The 12,064-nt window shown below is 34.0% G+C and overlaps 1 protein-coding gene and 3 long non-coding RNA genes across 4 annotated transcripts; all 4 read right to left on the reverse strand.

Annotated features, from left to right (window-relative positions):
* Window positions 1-1,264: 1,264 nt before the first annotated feature.
* Window positions 1,265-1,937, reverse strand: LOC138867443 (uncharacterized). Its single transcript, XR_011399811.1, has 2 exons — window positions 1,775-1,937; window positions 1,265-1,573 (listed from the first exon to the last, which is right to left on the reverse strand). It is a non-coding gene; the product is annotated as an uncharacterized lncRNA (long non-coding RNA).
* A 1,695-nt stretch (window positions 1,938-3,632) lies between these two features.
* Window positions 3,633-4,239, reverse strand: LOC113814439 (neuropeptide-like protein 31). The gene is made up of 2 exons (XM_027366474.2): window positions 4,206-4,239; window positions 3,633-3,948 (listed from the first exon to the last, which is right to left on the reverse strand). The coding sequence occupies exons 1-2, from the start codon at window positions 4,212-4,214 to the stop codon at window positions 3,730-3,732; spliced, it is 228 nt and encodes a 75-aa protein (XP_027222275.2). The 5' UTR covers window positions 4,215-4,239; the 3' UTR covers window positions 3,633-3,729.
* Window positions 4,240-6,718: 2,479 nt separating this feature from the next.
* LOC113814378 (uncharacterized) lies at window positions 6,719-7,498 on the reverse strand. Its single transcript, XR_003476463.2, has 2 exons — window positions 7,336-7,498; window positions 6,719-7,028 (listed from the first exon to the last, which is right to left on the reverse strand). It is a non-coding gene; the product is annotated as an uncharacterized lncRNA (long non-coding RNA).
* A 2,200-nt stretch (window positions 7,499-9,698) lies between these two features.
* Window positions 9,699-11,198, reverse strand: LOC113814466 (uncharacterized). Its single transcript, XR_011399810.1, has 3 exons — window positions 11,066-11,198; window positions 10,269-10,760; window positions 9,699-10,013 (listed from the first exon to the last, which is right to left on the reverse strand). It is a non-coding gene; the product is annotated as an uncharacterized lncRNA (long non-coding RNA).
* Window positions 11,199-12,064: the final 866 nt, after the last annotated feature.

A 12,064-nucleotide genomic window follows, 5' to 3' on the forward strand; every position in this document is an offset into this window, starting at 1 on the left:
TACACTAACCAAAATTCACGTTATACAAGAGTAAGAATTAGTGCTGACTTGACTGCAAAGTACTTTTTCGTGACCGTCTCACCACGAGGCTTCGCTCATGGTACTAAAACAGTTGTCATAGAAAGAGTGATTCATAATGATGTCTTGTTCTCGCACACATACGTGAATGTCTTTACAAAGTGGGATGACAAATTATTTACTTACTAGTTTCATCTAAGGAGTTACGTTGGTGTTCTGTGGTCAGCGGAGAAAACGGAGAATGTGTTCCTAAAGCAACTTAACTGAATTTATGTACAGAATGTTTCAGAAAAAGATTCAAGGGAACTAGAACTGTTCTTGTGGGATTCATTTTTTTTTTTCGTAACGGCACATATACACAGTAATTAAGGATCTATATAAATATGTCTAAAATTGTCCCCCCCCCACACACACACTCACACTCACACACACACACACACATACACACATACATAAATAAATGTGTGTGTATTTAGGTATTTGTACGTGCGAGCGCATATGCACATGTGCCTGTGTGCTTGTATGTGTCCGCGCGGGGGGATGTGTTTATACGAGAACTATTTCAGTGAAGCAAGACTGCCAGAAATTTCATTTTCAAATTATGAAACTTTAAGGTAACCTTTGCGTTCTTTTTGGACGCGAAAATTATAGAACATAAAGCTAGGTATATATACGTACATATACGTATATATGTATATACACATACATCAATATATGTTCACATGTAAATATATATACATGTATATGTATATGTTTGTGTGTGTGTCGTAATTGTAGTATATATCTGTATATCTGTTTATATATGATATATATGTATGTACATATACGCACATGTGCATATATGAATATAAAGATAGAGCTATATGTACCTCTACATATGTATATGTATAGGTATATACTGCATTTGTATTTGTACTTAAATATATATATATACCTACATGCAAACATGCATACACACACCCATTAATATTTACATCTATACAAACATATATGTACATATACATATAAGCACATGCACACATACACAATCAACCAATCTATTCATATTCCATAGTATGTAATCAGAATGACTGACAAGTGAAATACTAAAATCTAGGATTTCGATATTAAGAATTCCAGATCGTTGAAGAATTCATGTTGAACAGTGTTTTTATAATTCCGCAAAAAACACTTTAACTATGATACATTTTCATATTCTTATATGTATTGGCTTCTATAATATCGAGGGTTATGATAGTTCTAAACATTGATTCATGAACTTTATTTAAGAGGGAAAATTGGAAGTAGACATTTCGTGATGTTGCTTTGGATGTTCTCTTCAAGAGCGGTAAGTAGGATATCCTTATCCGTAATAGCTTCGGTGGTATCCTCCGTAGCCGTAGCCCCCGTGTCCGAATCCACGACCTCCGTAGCCGTATCCACCATATCCCAATCCACCGAAGCGACGGTAGCCAGGGTCAGCCGCGGGGTCAGGGTCAGCCACGGGGTCAGGCATTGCGCTGGTCCAGCTCACCAGGCATGCCAGGGCCACCACCAGGGCCAGAGCCATCGAGATCTGTAGACAAAAAAAGAAATGTTATGTGCAAAAATTATCAGTTCATTTTAGACTTCTACTGATGTAATTTGGAAGTTATCTCAAGGTAATGAATTGCACGAAACGAAAAAAATATAATCTAAGCAATTAATATCTTGCAAGAAGTGGCATAAAAATTAACCACACTTTATGTCATTTATTCATAATTACGTATTTACTCACCACCTTCATGTTGAGAGTATGTTCTTGCTGCGAACTCAGCGAAGACTATGCATCTACAGCAAGGAGTCACGCCTTATATATGTCACAGGACAACAGCCAAGGCTACTCGCGCAGTTTTCCAGGTCATTATATACAAAAATATCTAATATATCTATAAACATAGCTGCGGACACACCCATATTCAAACACGCATACCCACGCACTTACACACAAGTATCGCTATGTACTGTACATATTTAGGCATTCGACTTAAAACAAAATCATACATGTTAATGGAGATACATACGTCTAAATACATCTGTATATACATACTATATAAAAACATAAGTGCAGATATATATTTACGCATGTAAAAGCGAACACCAACGCATTATGATGCTATATCGAGGTTCAGAAAACGATAGTGACTGAAGTTGAACAAGGTACACTTTAAAGAAATGAACAATTGATGATTAACTCTTTTTTAGATATTTTTTTTAGATTTTTAGATATTTCCTTATTCCTCTTACACACATACGCATATTTACAGAGAGCTCTAACCTAACTGTAAGTCACATTACACAAAGGTATGACTTATCGCTGACTTGACCGCAAAGTACTTTTTCGTGACGGTCGTACCACGAAGCTTCGCTCAGGGTACTAAAACAGCTGTTGCCATGGAAAGAGTCATTCATAATGTCTTGTTCATCCACACATACGTGAATGTCTTAATTTAGTTGAATGATTCATTATATCCTTGCGAGTTTCAGATTGGGAATCATGTTGGTGTTCTGTGGTTAGCGGGCGGAACGGAGATGTGTCCCTGATAAATATTAAATCTGAATTTATATACAGAACATTTAAAAAGAAAGAAAGAAAATGTAATGGAAGAAAATTCAATGTAACTGTAACTGTTTTTGTGGGATCATTAATTCTTTGTTGCATATGTTCAGACAGAATTATGGGTCTAGATCTGTCTAAAATTGCCCGATATATTTACTATATATATTGTGTGCGTGTCTATTTAGGTTCATGTATTTGTGTGTTTGTGTGATCGCGAACGCGCATGTGGCTGTGTGGTTATATGTGTCAGCGCGAACACTCTGTCTGTGGAACAAGATTGCAAGTGTGAAAACGTAATTTCATTTACAACTTATGAAACTTTCAGGTATACTTTCCATTTTTTGACATTGACATACATTTATATACGTATATATATATATGTACATATATATATATATATATATATATATATACACATATATATACATATATATGTATGCATATATATATATATATATATATATATATATATATATATATATATACGTATGTATATATACATATACATTTATATACACAGACATACATCTTTATATGTAAACATATATAAAAATAGATGTACACATATAGATACACATGTGAGTGTGTTTTCTGTGTACAAATATACATATATATATTTGTATATATGTGCATATATATGATATATGTATATATATAAATAAATAAATATATATATATATATATATATATATATATATAATCACAGATATGCATGTAAATATAAACATGTACAACTGCATATGTATGCATTTGTACTTATATATCTATATACCTAAATACAGACACATGCACAAGCATATCCATTTTTACTCGTATTTATACATACATGTATATATATGTGTGTATATGCACATGTAATCTATTTATTTCGCCTAGTTTGCAATCACAGACTGACAGAGGTGAAACAATGAATTCCATGATTTTGAAATAAAGGCAGAGATCGTGGAAAGTTCATGTTGGTCAATGTTTTTATCCATATACATATTCTTATATATAAGGGCATGTACTCTATTCGAGGATCATAATACTTCGAAACATTAATTCATGAATTTTATTTGAGAAGAAATGGAGGAAGTGAAAATGTTGTAGTGCTGCTCAGGGTGTTCTCTTCAACAGCTGTAAGCAGGATATCCTTATCCGTAATAGCTTCGGTGGTATCCTCCGTAGCCGTAGCCCCCGTATCCGAATCCACGACCGCCGTAGCCGTATCCACCATATCCCAATCCACCGAAGCGACGGTAGCCAGGGTCAGCCGCGGGGCCAGGGTCAGCCGCGGGGTCAGGGTGAGGCATGGCACTGGTCCAGCTCACCAGGCATGCCAGGGCCACCACCAGGGCCAGAGCCATCGCGATCTGTAGACATGAAAAAGGAAAGTGGAAGATAAGAGCATTCTTTTTATCAAACCTATATGATTTGTAAGTGATAAGGTAATTCCTCGAATTTAATGAAAGGTAAATACTATTGCTGTCACTACTACTACTACTAGTAATAGTTGTAGTTGTGGTGATAATAATGATTGTAATAATGATAATCTAATCTATGCAATGAATATGTTGAAAGCGGCAAAAAATATGATGTTTATGATATTCATAATTACGTTTGTACTCACCTGCTTCATGTTGAGAGAATGTTCTTGCTGTGAACTCAGCGAAGACTATGCGTCTACAGCAAGGAGTCACGCCTTATATATGTCAGGACAACAGTCAAGGCTACTCGCGTAGCGTTTTCATGAAGGTCATTATATACACAAATATTTATAAACAAACCCATACGCAAACGCACACGCACACACAAACAAACACTTTACTTCAAACATCATACATACATAAGTACCTTTATATCTATGTATATATATGCATATACATTTACATATATATAGGCACACGACTGCCACTTTCTTTATTTTAAAGAGCCGTAGATTGGTTCAGGTAATTATTTATTTTCCGTAATAAATATATAGAGATAAATATGTATAGATCCAATAAAATATATATGACACTTAAACAGTATATATATATATATATATATATATATATATATATATATATATATATATATATATATATATATATATACCTATGTATTTGTCTGCATATATGCAACACACACACGAATATGCGTGGATATGCCGTGTGTATGTACGTATATGTGTTAAAATGAGTGCAAATTACCATTTTGTTTTAATGGCACCTTTTGTATTTCTTTTGCTAATTCTTTTCAAAATGCGTTGAGATATTTTCTGAATGAATCTAAAAGTACTGACAAAACGGTAAGGAATGAGAGTAGGGAGTTATTGCGAGAAGCAAAATTTGCGTGAGGAAAGACAAGGAATGAGTTCTAATTTACAACACTTTATGATCTCTAAAACCCAAAGCTGTAAATAGGTAACCGAGGAAGGAAAAGAGTGATAGAGAAGGTATATGAACATTAGACTATATATATATATATATATATATATATATATATATATATATATATATATATATATATATATATATATATATATATATACATGTACTCACAGACACACACACATATATATAATTATATATTCACTTGATCACTTTTTCAATCCTGGGTTATATAATGTTTACGTGTGTGCATGCAAATATACATACACGCAAGATTATATATATATATATATATATATATATATATATATATATATATATATATATATGTGTGTGTGTGTGTGTGTGTGTGTGTGTGTGTGTGTGTGTGTGTGTGTGTGTGTGTGTATGTATGTATACACACATATATGCATACATATACACGTGTATGTATGTATATATGTGTACAAACTTATATTTATAGTGAGAGAGAGAGAAATACGTAATACGTAACACAAACACAAACGGGAACACACACACATATATACATATGTGTGTGTTTATATACGCATATCTATATGTATATATATACATATAGATTGCATATGTGTATGTGTTTATCCATAAATATTGATCACCACGGCTTTTTTTTTATTTATTTATTATCATCATCATCATTATTATTATTATTATTATTATTATTTTTTTTTTTTTACAGAAGAAACAGTGCCACGAGCGGGGTACTAATTTTTGATGCCATGGAAAGTTCGTCATAATGATGCCTTATTCTCCCGCATAAACATGAATGCCCTAATTTAGTAGAATGATGAATTTATTTACTTACGAGCTTTATGAAAGGAGGTTTTGGGAGTATGCTTGTAGGATTATTCATTAATTTTGACAGACTGGAATATGTACTGTCAAAAAGCGTCCGATCTATATGTGTATGTATGTATGTTTTTAGGTGTTTGAGTGTGTGTTCACGCACATTTTTAAATGTGCACTCAGACGAGAGCTAGGTCGACGGAACAAGATTGATATTACAAAGCCAAACTTCATCTTCAGGTTGTACAATTTTTAGGGAATCTTTCCATTTCTTTGGACAGCGAAAATGGCAGATAATAATGAAGTATACAATATTCGTATATAATATGAGTAGATACATATATGTGTATATGTATAGGTAGATATAGATATAGACTGATAGACACATTTGTTTGTGAGTGTGCGATTGTTTATGCGTAGGTATATATATATATATATATATATATATATATATATATATATATATATATATATATATATATATATATATATATATATATATATATATATATATATATATATGCGTGTGTGTGTGTGTGTGTGTTTACATTATATGACATGTATGTGTACGCACATATTTAAGTGTACATATGCATATACAAATTAGAACATTTGACAGTATATATCCGTACACATATAAGTTTGTATATACATATATCTAAGAACATGCATAAATACACAATGTCTATATAAACACATGTTTATACATCTGCATATGTATTTGCACATGCACACAGTCAACCAAATATTTAGTTCTCGCTGTATGCAATCAGAAAGGCTGACAGAGCTGAGACAAACAAACAAACAAACAAACAAAAAATGATTTTGAGATTATGAATTCTAGGTCATGGAAGAATTCAAGATGGATATTTTCATAATTCCTTAAAAAACGCTTTATGTTTGATACATATTCATATTTGCATGTACAAATTCTTGTACACTTTCGAGGATCGTAATAGTTCGAAACATTGATTCATGAAGTTTATTTGAGAAGAAAAACAGGAAGTTAAGTTCATGTAGCATTGTTTAGGATGTTCTTTTCAAAAGCGGGAAGTAGGATATCTTTATCCGTAAAAGCCACCGCGATATCCTCCGTAGCCGTAGCCCCCGTAGCCACGACCTCCGTAGCCGTATCCACCATATCCCAATCCACCGAAGCGACGGAAGCCAGGGTCAGCCGCGGGGTCAGGGTCAGCTACGGGGTCAGGCTGAGGCATGGCGCTGGTCCAGCTCACCAGGCATGCCAGGGCCACCACCAGGGCCAGAGCCATCGAGATCTGAAGACATGAAAAGAAAGGCAGGTGAAAAATGTGATAAAGGCATTTTTTAAATTTTTTATTAGACCTATTGATTTGATTTGGAAGCGATCTCAAGGTAATGCCTCGCATGAAACGAAAGATTAATATTTCTGCTGTTACTACTACTGGTAGTAATATCAGTAGTAGTGACGATAATGGTAATGGTAATAATGATATACATAATTTATGCAACTAATACTTTGCAAGAAGCAGCATAAATAATAATAATAATAATAATTAACCCATATGATCATTGTCATATATTCATAATTACGTATGTACTCACCAGCTTCATGTTGAATGTTCTTGCTGTGAACTCAGCGAAGACTATGCGTCGACAGCAAGGAGTCACGCCTTATATATGTCACAGGACAACAGCCAAGGCTACTCGCGTAGTGCTTTCCAGGTCATTATATATAAAAATATCTAATATGTCCATAAACATAAATGCGGACTCACCCACACACACGCACACACACTTACAAAGAAACGCAAACACGCATACCTACACTTGTATATCGCTATGTATTGTACAAATTTATATAGGACTTCAAACAAGGTCATGTATACATGTCAATACGTACCTGTATATAAATACTCTATATGCATACGTACAGATATATATGTACGCATGCAAAAGCGGGCAAACCCACACACAAACGTACACGCACACACACACAGATGTCTCGCTATATACCGTACATATTTAGACACTCGACTTCAAATAAAATTGTACATACATGTCAGCGGAGATGCATGCACATTAATACGTATCTGCAAATACTCACTGTATACACACATCCATACAGATATATATGTACGCAAGCAAAGGCAAACGCGAAAGCATTTTCAATATAACTACAATAAGAAAAAAAAGTAAATATAAGCACATGGCTACAATCCCGGAACGAGGTTTAGGTAGTTATTTTACGTATTTATAAATTTATGTAGATCTTATATGGCATCATGATACATATGATACACAGTGTATGTATATATGTCTATGGATCTCTCTGTACATATACAATAACACATACATAGAGTCGTCTATGTGAATATGCGTGTGTGCATGCACGTATATGTGTTCAAATGAATGTATATTACAATTTTGGTTTATTATGTCATCTTTGGTAATTTTAAATACAAAATAAATGATCTGATAAAAAAAAAGTGTGTGTGGTGGTTTAATGGATAAGTAGATATGAAAAAATCCTAGTAAGAGTTCAAATAAATTCTTTTATATGATACTTAAACATAATACGTGCTTCGTATGCACCAATATATTCGCCGCTAAGGACCTCAGCTGTTGCCGCGCTAGATAATTAATTCAATAATTAATCAATCATCCTGCTAAGAATACTTTGAGTGTGATTCTTGACAGGAGTTTAGACATCGGTTAACTGAATCACTTAAACGGTACGGAAAGATAATTTTTTTTAGGGAGCAATGGAAGTTCAGACACTGCGAAGGTGGTTTCGAACGCCCAGTCTTTTCCAAATGCTTCGAAATAATATCGTACTGTATTTAAATGTATTGAAAAGCCACTGCAAAAAGAGGAAGTTGTTACGGAAATTATTGTCACATGCATTTTTTTTTCTTTTTGTCTAAGGAAGTACAAGGAATGAGTTCTAATGTGTACAACTTAATGCTCACTGTAACCCAAGGCTAGAAAACTGTAAATAGTCAAGAGAGAAAACCAGAGAGTAATAGATGAGAAGGTACAGTGACATAAGACTATTTTTTCAGTCTTTCATTATATTTAATTACTGAAAAGCGCATTTTACATTTCCACAACAGTTACCTAAAACTGGATGCACTTTCATACTTAGCATTTATGTACATACAACATAGTATTTATGGTATTTATGATATATGTATGTGTGTGAATATATATATATATATATATATATATATATATATATACACACACACACACACATGTATATATACATGTGTATTTATATTCATATATGTATGTGTGAGTGCATACACACACATTCACAATATAATATATATATACGTATAGATAGATATTCAACTTACGAAAGCAGGTAATCTTTCAATTTTTGACGGCGAAAAAGATAGAATATAAAAATAAGGCTTACACACATATACGTATATATATGTAAATAAATATATACATGCATACATATATGTGTGTGTGTGTAAGTATATGTAGGTGCGTGGTTGTTTGTGCGCAGGGATATATATCTATATATATCTATCTATATGTATATGTACATGCATTTAAATGTATATATATCCACATATATGTATATCAATATATAAAAGCATGCAACTGTATATATCTATACATATATATGTGTGCGAATGTATTTGTCCCTATCTATATCTATATACCTACATACCTATATGTAAACACCCGCGCACGCATGCATTTATACTCTTATATCTATATAAACATGTACATATATATGTCTATTCACAGACACATATGTACGTACAGTCAACCAATCTTTTTTTCATAATTTGCAGTAACAGAAACTGACAGAAGTGAAACATTAATCCATGATTTTGAGTTATAGATCATGGAAAATCGTGATGAATATTTTCAGTTCTCAGCAACACGAGGATTGTGTTCCTATTTGTATATATAAGTGCGGCAGTGAGGTTTATAAGTTTTAAACATTCGTTTATGTAGTTTATTTGAGAAGAATATTAGGAAATGGATTTTTGTCATTCTTTTCAAGATCGATTACAAGATATGGAAGTAGGAGTCCTGTGTCAAGGTTATCTTCAACCATAATAGCTTCGGCGGTATCCTCCGTAGCCGTAGCCCCCGTATCCATGACCTCCGTAGCCGTATCCTCCATATCCCAATCCACCGAAGCGACGGAAGCCAGGGTCAGCCGCGGGGTCAGGGTCAGCTACGGGGTCAGGCATTGCGCTGGTCCAGCTCACCAGGCATGCCAGGGCCACCACCAGGGCCAGAGCCATCGAAAGCTGTAGATATGGAATAAAAAAGGTTATTTGCAAGAAACGAAAAATTCTCTTCATTAGAAATTTTACATGTAATTTGAAAGATAAATACTACTGCTTCTACTAGTAGCAATTTTGCAACTTATACTGATATCCATCTGTGTTGAGATCTGTACAGACTATAATGAGAGGTAGTAAATATAGAGAAATAGGCATGCGATTTATCCATATGAGTCATTGTCATAATTGTTATATATTCCTGTTTATATATATACTTACCAGCTGAGACAAACAAACAAACAAACAAACAAAAAATGATTTTGAGATTATGAATTCTAGGTCATGGAAGAATTCAAGATGGATATTTTCATAATTTCTTAAAAACACTTTATGTTTGATACATATTCATATTTGCATGTACAAATTCTTGTACACTTTCGAGGATCGTAATAGTTCGAAACATTGATTCATGAAGTTTATTTGAGAAGAAAAACAGGAAGTTAAGTTCATGTAGCATTGTTTAGGATGTTCTTTTCAAAAGCGGGAAGTAGGATATCTTTATCCGTAAAAGCCACCGCGATATCCTCCGTAGCCGTAGCCCCCGTAGCCACGACCTCCGTAGCCGTATCCACCATATCCCAATCCACCGAAGCGACGGAAGCCAGGGTCAGCCGCGGGGTCAGGGTCAGCCACGGGGTCAGGCTGAGGCATGGCGCTGGTCCAGCTCACCAGGCATGCCAGGGCCACCACCAGGGCCAGAGCCATCGAGATCTGAAGACATGAAAAGAAAGGCAGGTGAAAAATGTGAGAAAGGCATTTTTTTATTTTTATTTTTTTAAATTATAGATTTGATTTGGAAACGATCTCAAGGTAATGCCTCGCATGAAACAAAAGATTAATATTTCTGCTGTTACTACTACTGGTAGTAATATCAGTAGTAGTGACGATAATGGTAATGGTAATAATGATTACATAATTTATGCAACTAATACTTTGCAAGAAGCAGCATAAATAATAATAACAATAATTAACCCATATGATCATTGTCATATATTCATAATTACGTATGTACTCACCAGCTTCATGTTGAATGTTCTTGCTGTGAACTCAGCGAAGACTATGCGTCGACAGCAAGGAGTCACGCCTTATATACGTCACAGGACAACAGCCAAGGCTACTCGCGTAGTGCTTTCCAGGTCATTATATATAAAAATATCTAATATGTCCATAAACATAAATGCGGACACACACACACACGCACACACACTTACAAAGAAACGCAAACACGCATACCTACACCTGTATATCGCTATGTATTGTACAAATTTATATAGGACTTCAAACAAGGTCATGTATACATGTCAATAAGTACCTGTATATAAATACTCTATACACATACGTACAGATATGTATGTACGCATGCAAAAGCAGGCAAACCCTCACGCACACACACACAGATGTCTCGCTATATACCGTACATATTTAGACACTCGACCTCAAATAAAATTGTACGTCCATGTTAACGGAGATGCATGCACATTAATACGTATCTGCAAATACACACTGTATACACACATCCATACAGATATATATGTACGCAAGGAAAAGTAAACGTCAAAGCATTTTCAATATAACTAAAATAACTACTACAAAGAAGTAAATATAAGCACAATCACGGAACCAGGTTTAGGTAGTTATTTTACGTATCTATAAATTTATGTAGATCTAATATGGCATCATGATATATATGATACACAGTGTATGTATATATGTGTCTATGGATCTCTCTGTACATATACAATAACACATACATAGAGTCGTCTGTGTGAATATGCATATGTGCATGCACGTATATGTGTTCAAATGAATGTATATTATAATTATGGTTTATTATGTTATCTTTGATAATTTTGAATACGAAATAAATGATCTGAAACAAACAACCGTGCTTGGTGGTTTAATAGATAAGTAGGTAAGAAAAAAATCCGAGAAAGTGTTCGTTCGTATTCTATATGATACTTATACATAATACGTGCTTCGAATGCACCAATATATTCGCCGCTAAGGACCTCAGC

Source organism: Penaeus vannamei, chromosome 30, assembly GCF_042767895.1.
Source record: "Penaeus vannamei isolate JL-2024 chromosome 30, ASM4276789v1, whole genome shotgun sequence".
Lineage (NCBI taxonomy): Eukaryota > Metazoa > Arthropoda > Malacostraca > Decapoda > Penaeidae > Penaeus > Penaeus vannamei.